The sequence below is a fragment of the Phaenicophaeus curvirostris genome, chromosome 5, assembly GCF_032191515.1.
Source record: "Phaenicophaeus curvirostris isolate KB17595 chromosome 5, BPBGC_Pcur_1.0, whole genome shotgun sequence".
Lineage (NCBI taxonomy): Eukaryota > Metazoa > Chordata > Aves > Cuculiformes > Cuculidae > Phaenicophaeus > Phaenicophaeus curvirostris.
In genome coordinates this window covers 52,700,217-52,716,624 of record NC_091396.1, presented here as the reverse complement: position 1 = coordinate 52,716,624, position 16,408 = coordinate 52,700,217, and the positions used below count along the sequence as shown (strand labels likewise).

Below are 16,408 nucleotides of genomic sequence, written 5' to 3'. Positions count from 1 at the left end.
GAACGAAGACTTCCCCTTTTAGCACTTAGTCCGCATTACCCTCCAATAACTTGGGCCAAAATGTAGGCACTATAATTTATTAGGACACTATGTATTACATCAAAACTTTGATGACTTTTTCCCAGAGAAGCCACTAAGCCCTGATTTTATAAACACTGAATGAAAATAATATTTGCATGGGAATATGATCATGTGAAAGATGAGAGGCTACTTAAAAAGCACAAGGAAGCTTGGGTGCTGGCTATCACTACCAAAGCAAAATAGACACACTGCAAATAATGTTGGGAGACTGGGCAAGTATCTTCATTTTCCTACTTTAATATTTGTTTAACATACCATTTTTCCAGTTACTTCTAAGATCATTTACCATTTCCAGAATTCATTAGAAAATGAATTTATGAAAGCAGCAGGTATTTGACACATCAGTATATCAGATTCTTCTAATTAAATAATTCTCAACAAATTCATGTCTAAAGCACAGTAACATATATTATCCCAATGTGTTCTATTTTAAAACAGCAACTTAAATTAAATGCTTCTGTATAAGAAAAATGCATTATATATGTGTTACAGGCAAAATAAATTTCTATATATGCAAAAATAATTTTTACCGGGATAGTCAATAAAGGGAACAAAAAATATTCTTTTGGCAGCATCAAGGGGAGGCGATACTTGAAAATTAAGTTTTTATTAAACTACTAATTTTAGTTTGTTCGTTAAACAGTATAACAGTTAACAATTAAAGTTAATTGTTAGTAAACTGTTCTGATGTATTTTCTGATCCATGGTTAAAAATCTGTACAACGGTGAATAACTGAGATAAAGAAAGCTGGTATGAAGCAGAATTATGAAATCATCTACTTGTTTTCATTTCAAGGGTAAATACTTTCCACTATTGGAAACAGTCCTTACTATTCCAAGAACAGTTGAAGTTTGCAGGACAGACCCTACAACCAAGATTAGTTTAAAGTATAATCTTATAATAGCTCCTGCATGCCTGTGTTAGGGTTACTTGTCAGCAACTAATATCCATTCAGTCTCTAACAGACGACATGTTCCCCACATGTCTCGGGGTTTATGTAAATTCATAGCTATATATTTATAGCAAATACTAAACATTATTTAACTATTTGAATTTACCCATATTCTCAATGTAACACGCTATTCTGGCACGGGACTCCTTTGCTGGTACAACTGCATCTATTTTAAGTTCTTCACCAGCAAAACTGCAGTGTCTGTATTTCAAATATTTTACGTTTTATTGGTGGGTGAGCAAAGGGTTTTGTCTGATTGGTTGTTTTTCTGAGCATAGGAGAAGACCACTATTTCTATGACAGCTGAAAACGAAAACTAGGAGAGACAACTATCAGAATTTCTTCTGTTAAAAGTAAAACTTTACTGGCCTCATTTTGATAAAAAGAAATAAAGAACTCCATATTCTAGAATGTATTTTATTCCAAAGATTTTTCACTGGGATCTTTTATTCACAGAAATCTTCCTTCAAAATGACCCCAAGATTTCCAGATGAAAAAAGAAAACAATAAGTTCTGAAATAATTAGAATGAGAAATACAGCAAGTTTCATTTTCAGAGGAATACTAAAAATGTATACAGTATTTAACGTTAGCTTGTGGACATCAACTGAGAAATAACCTTTCCACATTTTATACTCAGGTTAAAATTTTCCATTAAAATGTATCAAAAATACACCACTTTCATAAAGATGGTACTGGACTGTTTTCTTCAGCCCTACTTATTTTTATCTCTGTTACATGTTATTAGACTTTCCAAGAAACAAAGAAGGAAAGAAGATGGAATGAGTCAAAGGATTGTGGGGCTCTAAGTAGAAGCCAAAGAGTAATTATTAAAAAATATTAACTCATTCTACTTATGAGATGCATCCCAGAGTCCTGAGGGAATCGGCTGATGTGGTTGCCAAGTCACACTCCATGATATTTGAAAAGTCATGGCGATCAGAAGAAGTCCCTGGTGACTGGAAGGAGGATAATGTTGTGCTGATCTTTCAAAAGAGCAGAAAAGACAACTCGGAGAACTACTGATCTGTCAGCCTCACCTCTGTGCCTGGGAAGATCATGGAACAGATCCTCCTAGAAGCTATGCTAAAGCACATGGAGGACAAGGAGGTGATTAATGGCAGCCAGCACCGCTTCACCAGGGGCAAATCCTGTATGATCAACTTAGTGGCTTTCTATGATGGGGTAACCACAGCAGTCGACACAGGTAAATTGACGGATGTGATATATCCAGACTTCTGTAAAGCCTTTGACACGGTCCCCCACAACATCCTTCTCTCTAAATTGGAGAGATATGGATTTGATGGGTGGATGGTACGGTGGATAAGAAACTGGTTGGATGGTCGTATTCAAAGAGTAGTCAACAATGGCTTGAAGTCCAGATGGAGATCCATAACAAATTATGTCCCTCAGGGGTCCATACTGGGACCAGTGCTGTTTAATACCTTCATCAATGATATTGACAGCAAGATGGAGCTCACCCTCAGCAAGTCTGCAGATGATGTCAAGCGGAAAGGTGTAGTTGCCTCATCGGAAGAACGGGATTTCATTCAGAGGGATCTGAACAGGCTGGAGAAGTGGGGCTGCGAGAACCTCAGGAGGTTCAACAAGGCCAAGTGCAAGGTCCTTCACCTGGGTTGGGGCAATCCCCATTTTTAGTACAGGATGGGGGATGACATGATTGAGAGCAGCCTTGCAAAGAAGGCCAACCATCTCCTGGGCTGCATCAAAAGCAGCGTGGCCAGTAGGTCTAGGGAAGTGATTCTGCCCCTCTATTCCTCTCTTGTAAGACCTCATCTGGAGTACTGTGCCCAGTTCTGGAATCCTCAGTGTAAAAAGCATATGGAGCTGTTGGAACAGGTCCAGAGGAGGGCTACAAAGATGATCCAAGGGCTGGAGCACCTTCCATATGAGGCCAGGCTGAGAGAGTTGGGCTTGTTCAGCCCGGAGAACAGAAGGCTCAGAGGAGATCTTAAAGCAACCTGCCAGTACCTGAAAGGGGCCTACAAGAAAGATGGAGAGGGACTATTCATAAAGGCTTGTGGTGATAGGACAAGGAGGAACAGGTATAAACTGGAGAGGGATAGATTTAGACTAGGCATTAGAAAGAACTTCTTCACCATAAGAGTGGTGAGACACTGGAACAGGCTGTCAAGGGCAGCTGTGGCTGCCCCATCCCTGGAGGTGTTCAAGGCCAGGTTGGATGGGGCCTGGGGTAACCTGATCTAGTGTGATGCCCCTGACCATGGCAGAGGGGTTGGAATTAGATGATCTTCCAATCCTAACTATTCTATGATTCTACTTTCACTTGATGAACAACATAATTTATAAGCTTGGTGATAAAATGGTCAATTTTGCCATGTGTTTTTAATACCCACACCAGTTAACAGACACTTCCCAGGACTTCTCTTGCCGTTTTACTTTCCAGAAATACTATTACATTTTCTGGAGCATTAAAATATTGATTCTCGTATTTTACCACCACTGAAAACTACAGCAGGACACAGTGAACAGAGCTTCACCCTGAGTAGTTTGTTATAGCTCTCCTAAGGATGAAGTCGAAGGAATGTCAATCACCCCCTGTTTTCCTCTAATGCAGGAACCTGTGATGATCCAGTCACAGAAAACTGTTTGTTTAAATCTACAAAAACCCTATGATCCTGTTTAGTCATTAGACTTCCAGAGCCCAGAAAACCTTCCTCTATTGCCAGAAATGGGTCTTACGTTATACTAAGCTTGCACTAAACTTTCACTTTATTAACATGATATAGGGTATCTTATACCAAATCAAGCTGGTCAGATTCAAGCTAAGAACACAAAACTAAGGCAGCCCTATCTTTACAGTGGCTATGGTGGGTTTTACCCCTCAAAAATGTGTGCACATACATATACAATGCAAGTGCATTTGTGTGTGCTTACATACGAGGTAAATACATCCACTCACACATAGAGGTCCCCCAGGAAAAACCTTCTCACATCACCAGGCACACATAGCCTGCTAGTTAATATACAGCCACCATTCCTGAGTTCATTCTAGCCTTTTGCCCACAGGTTCACCTCTTTATTCATGTGTCCCTTATTATCACATTCCTTTACTTTCAAATTACTTTAAGGTATATCACAATATAACATAAGATATCAGATCATGTTTCATCCCAACTGTGATCCCTGTGCCTAACAATTAAACTCACTAAGTAACTCTCCAGAATATTGTAGAGGATAGATGAACAAATACATGACCCTGGTGTTTAATCCTCACAGAACACACATTGAATTCAGCTTGCATTTGAACTGTGCAAGCATTACAGTTCTAGATCTAGAAAGAATGGAGGAGTATGAAGACTGTTTCATTAGTTTCATACATATAAAATAAATGTTTTTCTACAGCAGATGTTCATCCTGTGTTTAGGAGTCAGTGTCTTAGACAAGTCAGACTCAGCACTGCCAATGCAATGTGTTAGAAACTATGAGTCAAACCTTAAAAAAAAAAATCTATTTTACAGAAAACTAAGATTTTTAGAAAGCAATAAATACTGTGCAGGAGAGGGACAGTCATTTGTCTCCTAGTTTCCAAAGCACCTGTAATAATTTTAAATCACATTATCAGACTTCTCATATCAGTGGTTACTAGCTACATGTAACTTTATACATATATATACATACATATTATATATATATATATTTTTTTTTAGTGGAACCTGAATTTGCAGCTTGAGTCATTAATCACCTGAGCCTGGAAAGGGAAGCTTTGAAATATCAAAATACATCTAATGAAATCACAATGACTAACAATATCTACTGTGAGACTGACACTTCTTATGCAACAAGGAAAAAAAAAGCCCAGTATATAGTAGGTGACCAGTGACATGAAATGAACAATCATCCAGTGACACATCTGTTCACTGCACCATTATTTCACTCATTCCTTCTATGAGCCTGTGACAATCTGCATATATGTTCTGTAAGGAACCAATTGATTTCCAGCTCTCACTGGTCTAGTATGATAGGGCTATATACTGCTAATTCAGAAACTTTCCTAGTCCATTTCACAGCTTAATCAGCTGGCAAGGCTTTTTCCTTTCAGCTGATCATCCAGTAAGCTGTTCTGTTCTAATTCTGAATTTGTGAATGTTGGAAATACTGCAGTCTAGAAGAAGGAATATGAAAAAATCTGTATCTGAGATTTTTGACTTCGGAATGCTCAGCCTACATCTACACAGGACACAGAGAAAGAACTGTCAGTATTTACAATTCTTTAGCTATCACTTGAATGCTACTGAAATAGCAGTTCTACAAATGCCTGAAAGAAGTGTGACATCTGCACAAAATGTCTGTAAGAATAATATAAGGGACTTAAGAGGTTTATAAACACACAGAGGAGACAAGTGCAATTTACAAGACTCAGTCAAAAGCATTCTGTCTCCTGTCTCTATAGCCTGAAGGTCAAAGATGAGGCTGGACATTAGTGGACTGGCCCCAGGGGTCACCTGAGATTTACATTTTCCTGCAGGCAATGAAACACAGGAGGGTGAAGCACTGCTGGAAAAGCTGACTGCCTCTGGATAACCTCCTCCTGTACTATTTACAACTGGGGATGGTTTCCAGTACAGATCAAGAGCAGAACTTCAATTTACACCTTTTGGAACCACGCTAAGACCTGATTCACTGTGTTCTTTTCTACCATAAGTTTATCTCATGAGCCAGCAAGAAAGCTAGCAGTAATATCTTCCTTTTCCTGCTCTGTCAAAACACTCATCTCGTCAAACCCACCTGGCGTTTGGTCTGGTGTTCCTCCAAGTGCTGGAGCAGACTGCTCATGTCTGGTCAAGCTCACAGCTTTAAAAAAAAAAAAGCAAACACAAGAACAACTCTGTTTAAAAAGGCAGTACTGACATGTTCTACTTCAGCATATATTTAGTGCTAGCATATTTTTTTTTATTTACTTATGCACCGTTGTCAGGCAGTGAGTGAAACCCTTTGAAACATGCCACTCCTATGCCCTACAGATTTTGTGCACTGTGCTCTATAACTCCAGTTTTCTCCATCATTTGGTTTTGCTGGTACAAAATTCAGCACACAGGAGGCCCCTATACAAGATTAGAAATTGATCAGGAAGGATTACCTAAGAGTCCCAACATATGGCAGGGGGAGGTTTGGAGAAAATAAATTATCTTTTCATTTAACAGTACATCAGCACCCAGGTTTGAACATTTTATCAGTTACTATTATATGGCTAGGAGCAACATGAGAGGTCCAATTTGAATATAAAGATTGATCTATGTTTATCAATTCTCTAAATGAGAATAATTAAGCTTTGTTTCTGCTTGGAAAGATACCTGTATGGCACTCCATACAGGCCAATGGATTTCCAGCACCTAGGTCCTCCTAGAGAAGCATGCAGGAAGGATGTGTTGCATGGACATTGTTTTCTTAACAAAGGGATTCTGAAGATAACCAAAAGCTCACTTGAGACGTTAACAGTTGCTTTTAAGATGTCTAGCATATGTCATATATGCTGATCAATAATTACAATTAATACATAAATTAGTATTGGAGGAATTTTTCTGTAGACACTGTATGTATTTTAGAGAACACTACTATGTATTAGCCACAAATAAAAATTAAGACCTATCCATAAACTAGTCTTGGAGCATTTTGTTCTGGCATTTTAAACAAACACAGCATAGACATAATGTTTGTCTATGTTCTTTGTCAAACTCAATAACTTGTCCTTATCTGAATAATGCCCAAATCAGTCAGAAACCTAAACTTGCTATCCCAGTTGGATAAATATTGACAATTCTGATATGTACCCAGCAACAGGACACGATACTAAGGGAGAAGATACAGGCGTGTCACAAAAACATAAATAGATACTCAACGAATTTTGGTGGTTAAGGTTTCTGGAAGGGAGAGCGCCCTCTTTGACTCCACTGGTCCCTTCACACTGTCCCTCAGGGAACGCACACTCTTCTGACGATTACGTGCGAAACGAGCCCTCTTGATCTTCCACATTGCTGCATCACTGAGGTTGGCGACATTTGTCCGGACAGCAGTGATAGCTTTGCAAATGCAATTGACCAAGTTAGGATTCATTCCACAGCATGGTGAGGCCCTAATGCTGCCAAGTGCCAAATGCAGCTGGGCCCCAGGTCCCATTCAAGTCAAGAAAGCTTCACATGGGCTCATGGAGTCCATCTGCAAGGTACTCATTTGCATGCTCTCATTCTGAAAACCCTAAAATCCCAAATGGCATAACTATGGTTAAAAAATTATGCTGTTACCTCTTTCTTTAGAGAATGGACAAAAACAATTTCTTGAAACTAAAACCTGAATTTCAGCCTAAGGGAATATGAAGTGCCTTCTACTTAAAATGACAGAAATCTCACAAGTATGGTTCATATTTAGTGCCCTTGTACCCAAATGTGGCCTCTAGTTTTGCCTCACTCATCTCTTTCCTACCTACACCTACTGTTCCGATCTGAATAGTGCCTCCAAAAATCTGTGAGCATGATTATGAATACCGAGTGGTATTACCAGCAGTCTTAATGGGGTGACCAATACTTTTCTGTATTCAACTCTATAATGCATTCAAACCACTGATCTCTTTCCTACCTACACCTACTGTCCTGATCTGAATAGCGCCTCCAAAAATCTGTGAGTATGATTATGAATTCTGAGTGGTATTACTAGCAGTCTTAATGGGGTGACCAATACTTTTCTGTATTCAACTCTATAATGCATTCAAACCCTTTGAGTTTAATTATCCTAGTGATTAAAGCCAGTGAGCCCATGCTTTGTATTGCTTATATCTTTGAAAAGGCAAGGAGAAAGTTTAAAAAGAAACTTGAAAAATAGCTTCTGCATTATTTTAAATTTTATATCGCTCTTAAATATTCACATTTAAAGATATGACCCTACATTTGCAGCCAAAGTTGCTAGAAGCTAGTGCTGAGATTCTCTCCTCAGGCCACAACAGAGGCTCCCAGCTTTGGGTCAAGCTACTCACATAAGGAGAAGAAAATATGTTTGCAGTTCCACCCATCTCCTACATGGATGCACCAGCAGCAGCACCAGGGCTCAGGCACTGGGCTCCGTGAAAGTGTAGGAGGAGGCATTAGGCTGCTGAGGGAGCACATGCTGTCCAAACAGCTGTCCCCACCTCCCCAGACAGAAACAGATCTATCTTGTAGACCACCACTTGGGTAAGGAAGTTCTCAATTATTCAGTACAAATTATTTTTCAGCCCCCTCAGTGAATGGAAGGAGACATCTCAACAAACCTAGTATGAACAGGACAAACATATACAAACATTTGTCACTGCAGAAATTGTTAACTGAGCACCAGCTCTTATATCCCATGTATCTTTTGTGGTACGTCCCATACAATTGTTTGGTTTTCAAGGTTTATACAGCTCCTATGATCGCCTTTGTACAGACCACTACAAAACAGGGTCTGGCATGACCTAGGCCTTTGAGAATAGCAATGTTGATAGCATAAGAACATCTACAAAGTGGCAGGTGAGTTAATACAGCTTGCATCTGGTCACAGAACCAGAGGCTGGTGATCACATCCTAGTGAAAGTAAAACATGGTGCCACAGATGCAACAGAATATAGCCTATTCTGCATTCAGGCAGGCAAAAATATTCACCTCTAGTTATTCTCTTTTGGCCTAAAATATTAGTTAATTACAGAGAATTTATACAAGTGAGATCTACGTTCCTCTCAGACCCTTGCAGGCAGCTGAAATTCCAGAAACTGATAAAAGGTGATCAGATTGATTTGGACTCTGCTTACTTGTTGGGAAAGGGAATTCTTTGTTGCAGTCCAGATGAAGCTGTGCTTCCAGAGACAGGGTCTCAAAGCGATTCACAAAGAACTCCCAGCTCAAAGCTGGAATATCTGCTTTCAGAAAATGAAGTAGCAAAAGCTTACTAAGAATTGTGGGCCTGTCCTTGACAACTGTGTCAAACTGGAAATCAAGGCAGAGGCAGAGACCCTATAGAGCAGAAAAAAAAATAAAAAAAAAAACCAACAGAGAACTGAGATGTGAAAACTTTAAGCATTTTTTAAAGCAAAGGGAGGTCAAAGCTCATAACTTCTCCTGTTAATTAGTACAGGATAAAGGTTTATCTCATTTTTCCTACAAAGTCCTTTAAATCAGAACTAATGCTACTGATATCAATGGAAAAGTAAGGTAAGCAAGGAGATAAATGAACACCATATTTAGAATGTAGAGTCTTATTTTGAGGCATACAAAGGTACAGGGAAAGTTCTGTCCCACTGTACATTTGGAACACAATATCAACATATTCTCTGCATACACCCCACCTGAGAAAAAGCTTAGATTTAGGCAATTCAGTTACAAAAAAAATGAATAACCAAGCCCAGACAAAGCAATAAAGATGATGTGGTGTATTGTATCAGAAGCATTTTGCCTCAAAATGCTTTTGTATTTTATTTGCACTAGAATTTTGGGGGTAGTGTCAAGATTTATGTTTGAGAAGAAAATCCACACATTAAATATGAAAGTGCAGTACTGGTAAAACAGTGCAGTGAACCCAGTGAATTCAAGTTCTCTGGAAACTATTTTGAAAAGGCACTATATAGAATAAAACCAGCAAGTATTAACAGCTTTTCATAGGCAGTAACACTGAACTTTTTTAAATACATATTCAATTTATGCTCCAGAGAACTGGAACTGAATTGTTTATTATGAGATTTTTTTTTTCTCATCTTGCTCGTATACATACATAAGCTCTGATCAATCTCCATATCTGTTTAATTTTCATCATGAGAATTCTGACTGGCATAGTCTCTCACATGCTAAAATTACATGCCCAAGTAAATCTTGAAAATATCAAGACCATGTTTGGTGTTGCTTGGATATTTTTTTGCTCAGCAGGGTTTCAAAAGACTTACAAACTTATTTTTTCTTAAACTGAAAAATGTAAATAAATTTAAAATAATTTAAAAAAACATTTACAGCTTTCTACAATAGCAGCTCAAATGCAATAGTAACCTTTTGCTGTCAAAGTTTTTACAGTTGGACTCAATGATCTTTTAGGTCTTACTTGCCCTAAATGATTCTGTGCTTCTATGATTCTAAGCGGGGAATAGGGCAGTACCATTTCCCTTAGCTATTTTGTGCATGTCAATTAACAAGATCCACAAGGCTTGCCTAAAGAGGTATTAGCAGTGGCCATGATGCTGTACACCTGAACACCATTGAACCACTTTTTTTTTTTGGTGAAAATCCAGACTCCTGTTTGAATTACTTTTTCCCATATAACGAACCTACCTGTAAAGCAGGCCTCTTTATGGTGTCAAGTAATAGCCCAGCTCTTGTAGCTACTGCTGGGTTGACATCTTCCACAGCAGTCAGGAAACAGCAGAATGCATGAGCCAAAGAGTACTTCAGTAGGTGGTTTTTTGTCACAGAGTGAATATCCAAAAATCTGCACAACACAGCCACCTTCTCCACTGTAGCAGCCATTCCCCCAGACAAAGAAAACATGCATGTTAATTTAGGCAATGTCCTCCTGATTAATATATCTCTCCTGGAAAGATGCATATCTGAGAAAGTAACAACAAAAAATGGCTAACAAGCGTTGTAATTTCACTTTGCTTATTCCAAAATGTCTCATGTTCTCCTCTACTTTACTGCACTGTCGTGTTAGCTTTGCACCAGACTATCTCCAAAACTCACAAAAGCAGGAAAAAGATAATCACCTATTACAGGTCTCCTCAGTTACAGCAAAGAAAGCTCCACCTCTTCAGTGAAGCAACAAAGAGCAAATACTGTACATTTCTCAGGCTTACCTGCTTCAAATCTTATCTTCCAATCCTTGCTGTTGAAATTGTTGTTTATGATTGTCCAGAAAATGTCAGCTCCATGGGGAAGTGAAAGTGCATGAAGAAGAAGAGGGACTGCCAGGGAAGAAAGCTGAGAGAACTCAGACTTCACCACTCCCCACAAGCTAGAAAGACCAAAAAGAGCAAGCCTACTTACAAAAACATTCCCTTGATATAACTTCTTCTAAACGCCTACACTGTATTATTGGTGAGAAGGCACTTCTCATTAAAATCTCTGAGCCATCCTGGGCATTTATGTGATTACTACAGAGTTGTTGGTAGGCAGAGCCACCTGTAAATCCTCAAATACAGCAGTTTTTCTTGAAAATCCAGGTTTAAATATTCATTACATTGAAACACTTGAGATAGGACAGTTTGCCTAATTCAAGACAACTGCCATGGAACATAATCTATGCTATGAATTAGCAGTTTCAGCACTACCAGCTTCAGTGCACAAGCCACGTGAACTGTCTTGACACCACAAATCACACACACCTATGAATCACTAAGACGTCAGGTGTTCACAGTTTGCTGGTACTTAGATTCAGAACAGATCTTCTACTCTTCTAAAACCCTACAATCTCAGGTGATGCTCAATGAAATTGATATAGAGCCACTGCAAGCACTGACGAACACTATTTCAAAACATCGTATGCTGAAGTCCCTTTCTCTGAAGTATCTAAAAATGCACAATTTCAATCCAATTCCCTCTGATTCCAAACACAAAAACTTCCTTTACCTCTTAGAAACAAGATGCAATGCTCTTGTTCTCTCAGTTTTAATGTTAAAGATCTATAAACTGTATGCTTGCCTGTAACATTAACCTTTATTTTATTTTGTAGAGTCAGAGAAGAAGCCTCTGTCTCAGAAAATGCTATTATTCAATGTAAGAAACTGACTCACTACAAAGTAAATGGTGCATCACAGAGCAGGTCTGATGAACAATGCAGGGTACCTTGGTTCCATTTGCAACTTCTTAATTAGCCTGCACATTTCTACACTTCCCTAACATCTTTGGTTAATTTTCCATACTAAACCTGTAAATTCTTTGTTGCTGACAATAAACGTGTAGTTGAAGAATCAACAAAGCATGAACACAAAAGGTGCAATAAGAACCTACCTTGCAATCAGCATGTGATCTTGAATGAAGGCGAGAAACTGTGGATGGTCCTTTCTTGCTATATATAGGCACTCCCCGTGAAGACATAGGATCTTCAGACAGTTCAGCATGTTAAAAAGAATGTCTGGTTCTTCAAACCTTGACATTTCCTGTGGAAGCAGATGTACTACTCTCAGCACAATGACACCACTCAACCAAAACTTCAAAACAAGTAATCAATGTTACCTGCAATATAGTGTATATGAGCTTCAAGGTAACCGGAAGTTGCTGATAACAAAATTTTCTTTCTGTGTCATTCTTTATCGCTGTTAAAAATGTAAGTTACATAAAATGTTGTTAAAGTTCTCATCTATGAATTTAAAATTAAACTAAAGAATGTCAATGATGAGAGAGAAATCAATTCTAGCCACAGTAACCTTGCAGTGAGTACAAATTACAACAGCACTGAATTTGGCATGTCATGTTTTTGTGACTTTATATGTTCAAAAAGCCAAGATTTCTTCTTACACTTTTTTGAGAGACAGTCACACTTGCCATCAACATCAACACAGCCTTTCTATTTTATTACTATGTTGAAAGAATTAAACGCGTGAGTAAAAAGTGACTGGGCACTTTTGGATATGAAGACTGCCTCAGAATCTTGGGTTCTGTATGATTGGAAGTGTTCCATATAGTGCCTTACTGAAATACTGAACCTTCTCACCCCCACACCTACCAGCATTTTCTGTGGTCTCTGTGTGATTTCCTGGGTTTTCTCCATATTTTGGTGCTGATTTGTCTTCCTCTTCTCCTTCAGTTCCTATAATAAACTCCGGTCTAGTATACAGAAGACTATCCTCGAGGTTATCTGTAGGCTCCTTTAAGAGTATAATAAGTGAAATTCACTTCTTGATATTATCTAAATAAGACCACATCCTGCTTTTTAAGTTACATTCAGTGTGATAAGCTGAGCTCAAATGAAGCACTGTCTAGTTCCATGTACACCTGTACATCTAGAAACACGGATTTAAGTGATGCTACTTAACAGAAACTGCATATCCATATTGAAGCTGAAGTGGATCCAGTCACAGGGCCATGGTTTCACCCAAATTCTCATCCTTGCCTCAGAGGAGTAAGAGACAGGAGTAGGGCCTGTTTCCAGTGCCACTGTAGAGTTAGAGGCTTAGAAGCAGGAGCTACACTGAAAAAAGGGCCAGGCTGGAGTTACTTCTGCGTGTGGCCAGGATCTCAGGATTACAGGTTGCCATTGCGACCTTCACATTATAAATCACAAGGTGGATCCTAGTAATGGTACCAAGCCCCAGCACTCAAGACTTGCCACCTTTTGGTTGAGGTGAGAATCTGAACTGAAAGGGCACAAGATGATTTTTCTAGCACAGGTTACTGATACCACATGTACAATATCTATTAGCAAACATATCCAAAAGGAATTCTGAAACTCTCAAACATTAAAAGGCATCACTGTGGCAAGCACTGAAAAAAAATTACGAAGAAACATCTTGCCACTACCACATCACAGCAAATGAGCACTCAGAGTAAGTGGAACAGCACTGTCTTCTGAACTATCAGATGGAACATATAATAGACATACAATTTAAAATAAATTCATCACACTACAGGTAATGCTTCAATTCTTCTGCAAAGCTACAGAGAACTTTAATGATGACTAGCGACTAAAGAGTACGTATCTGTGCCTGATCAATTTGAATACTCAACCTTACGTATATTCTGCTTCTCAACAGTGGTCAGCATTTTCAACAATCAAGCACCAACTAAGGCTTGCTCACTTGACAACTGTTTCACTCAAAATTTACCCAAGGAGGTGGTTGATTCACCTTCCCTGGAGGTGTTTAAGGCACGGGTGGACGAGGTGCTAAGGGGCATGGTTTAGCGTTTGATAGGAATGGTTGGACTCGATGATCCGGTGGGTCTCTTCCAACCTGGTTATTCTATGATTCTATGAAAATCATTAATCATTTCAAAATATCCACTCTTAGCTTTTAAAAGAAGAGGAAAAGCACTAAGTATTAACATTTCAGATTTTATTTTAAACACAGTATCATAGGAATGCCCTTCCAGAATGAAACAACACTCCAGTGTTGATGGGGAAGGAGTTCATACTGGATGAATACTGTCATATTCCCTGGATTCTTTGAATCAATTCAAATTTGGAAAATTTTAAAATTCAATGGCATTTTGCTTTAACCTGCCAAATCCACCCTGCCAAAAGTCAGCGCAGCTTTGCTCCCCTGTGCACAACATAATGAGAAAAATGAAGAAGAGTTTCAACACACCAATAATACAGGCCCTTTCTTGATATACTTACCACAAGCCTTATTTCTTCTTTTGGAGCAAGCTGTTCCAGCAGCTCAAAACCCAGCTGGTAACACAGAATGCTGGACTGACACAGACCACATTCAACTGCTTTTTCATCTTTCTGACAGGTGTGAGAACCACCCCATGGCGCCTGGAACACATTGTTTATGATAGATATTATATCTTTTGAAATGCTGTTCTCTAACCCCAAAGTGACACCATCATCCTGGAGTTCCATCTGAAAAAGCAAAAACAGTAAGGATTTATTACTTATTTAAATGTTAGAGCACTAACTATTCTGCCTATTCCTACATTTCTGCCAGTGTACATTACAGTACTGGGAAGAGTTTGAGAAAAAAATGGAACTCACAAATTTAAACTGCCAGTGGTGTTAAGACCCAGGCTCACGTAGCTAGAGTAAGACACTGAGGCTGACAGTTTCAAGCACAGGATCTGTAAATTTTACCTGGAGACAGTTACCCAAAACACATTGCCTTTGAGTCACAATGTATAAATTTAGCTATCCAAAATTCAGGCATCTAATCTAAGCATATCAAGAAGCCTCTGCTTCTAGTCTGTAGAAATAAACATATCTCCAAGGAGAAGTTCCTTTCACTCATCTGAGCTATTTAACATGAACATGGAACGTCCATTGACCATGAACCTGTAACTCCTACAGGGGTAAAGGCAGGTGACAGCTGTAGATATTTAAATGTCTTATACTTCACCTCAGTTCCAGAGGAGAAAAACACTCCATACAAGATTAAAGGAGAGCCAAAAGTTACTGAAGTGACTACAGAACTTCAGTGGCTCCTCAATATGTTTATTTCTGTAAGTACCTGCTTCAAGATGAGATCAAACATCAGAATGAAGCAATTGAGATTCATTTCATCGTCTTCACAGTCAAAATCAATTGTCTTTCCATTGGGGTGTCCAAAGTTCTTGAAAGGGCTGTGAAAAGGACTACGTATTGGACTCCGAAATGGGCTCTGGAAGGGGCTTGGGAAAGGACTCAGCATGTTGTGCTGAACTCTGCGCCCAGGGTCAGAAGCAATGCTTACCTGAAAACATAAAGAATTATCATGTACCAAATTACTTTTAAACATTTAAGCAATCTTATTCTAGATGAAAATGCAGAAACTGGCAAGAACTTTGACAGCCTAACTATTCTTTCTAGCGCTTTTGCAAAATCTACACAACCCTTAATGCCATTTAATGATAAAATATGACAGAAAGACAGGAATCATTCTGCACAGATGCACACACACTCTTAAGGCTGGCACTCACTATGTTATTTCTGCTAAGGAGGAATTTTAACATCACAAGCCAAACAGAAAATCAGTGCAGGCAGTAAAGTGGCCATCAGGTTACAATGATGTGGATCCAGGGACACAAAATTCAACAGTAGGCACTACTACTTGGGGCACAAGTAGTATTCTACTCCATCCCAATGCTAAATAGAGAGGAGCGGGAAGCCAGGATGAAGAATTCGATTAATACCTGGCTCCGAGCCTGGTGCGAGGAGAGGGGCTTTGGCTTTTTTGACCATGGGGTGGCTCACGCACCCCCAGGCTTTCTCGCTAAGGGCGGGACACATGGGTCTCCTAGGGGGGCTAAAGCCCTTGCTAGAAACCTAGCCAAGCTCATAAATCGAGCTTTAAACTAGATGTGAAGGGGGAGGGGGTTGAGCCCAGGCTAAACAGGAACGAGCCTGGACATGGGGAATTGGTGACTGGGAGAGGGTGTGCTGGTGAGGACCACCAGTACCTCACCACACAAAAAGTGGGGGAGAACACACCTCGGGGTGCTAAGGGAGATGCAGGCACTCTGGTGTTAGCTACTCCAGTTACCAGGCAGTTGGGAACGAACCTTGTTCCCTCTAGGAGGGCTGAAGGCTCGGCAGCTCAGCTGAAGTGCATTTACACCAATGCACGCAGCATGGGGAACAAGAAGGAAGAGCTGGAAGCCGTCATAGGGCAAGGAGCCTATGATGTCGTTGCCATCACGGAAACGTGGTGGGACGACTCATATAACTGGAGTACGGCTATGGTGGGGTATAAGCTTTTCAGGCGGGACAGGAAGG

The 16,408-nt window shown here is 39.5% G+C and overlaps 1 protein-coding gene across 16 annotated transcripts in view; it reads right to left on the bottom strand.

Moving 5' to 3' along the window:
• Nucleotides 1-16,408, bottom strand: part of UNC79 (unc-79 homolog, NALCN channel complex subunit) — a 116,973-nt gene that overhangs the window by 64,331 nt on the left and 36,234 nt on the right. For 14 of the 16 annotated variants that reach the window (XM_069858671.1, XM_069858678.1, XM_069858670.1 and 11 more), the window contains 10 exons: nt 15,165-15,386; nt 14,336-14,563; nt 12,725-12,866; nt 12,235-12,314; nt 12,010-12,158; nt 10,857-11,014; nt 10,336-10,517; nt 8,832-9,033; nt 6,916-7,095; nt 5,804-5,869 (listed from right to left, as the gene is read on the bottom strand). In XM_069858671.1, the coding sequence (XP_069714772.1) occupies nt 5,804-5,869; nt 6,916-7,095; nt 8,832-9,033; nt 10,336-10,517; nt 10,857-11,014; nt 12,010-12,158; nt 12,235-12,314; nt 12,725-12,866; nt 14,336-14,563; nt 15,165-15,386 (1,609 nt within the window). The remainder of the gene's footprint in view (nt 1-5,803; nt 5,870-6,915; nt 7,096-8,831; nt 9,034-10,335; nt 10,518-10,856; nt 11,015-12,009; nt 12,159-12,234; nt 12,315-12,724; nt 12,867-14,335; nt 14,564-15,164; nt 15,387-16,408) is intronic. The other 2 variants (XM_069858672.1, XM_069858679.1) reach the window with 2 other exon arrangements.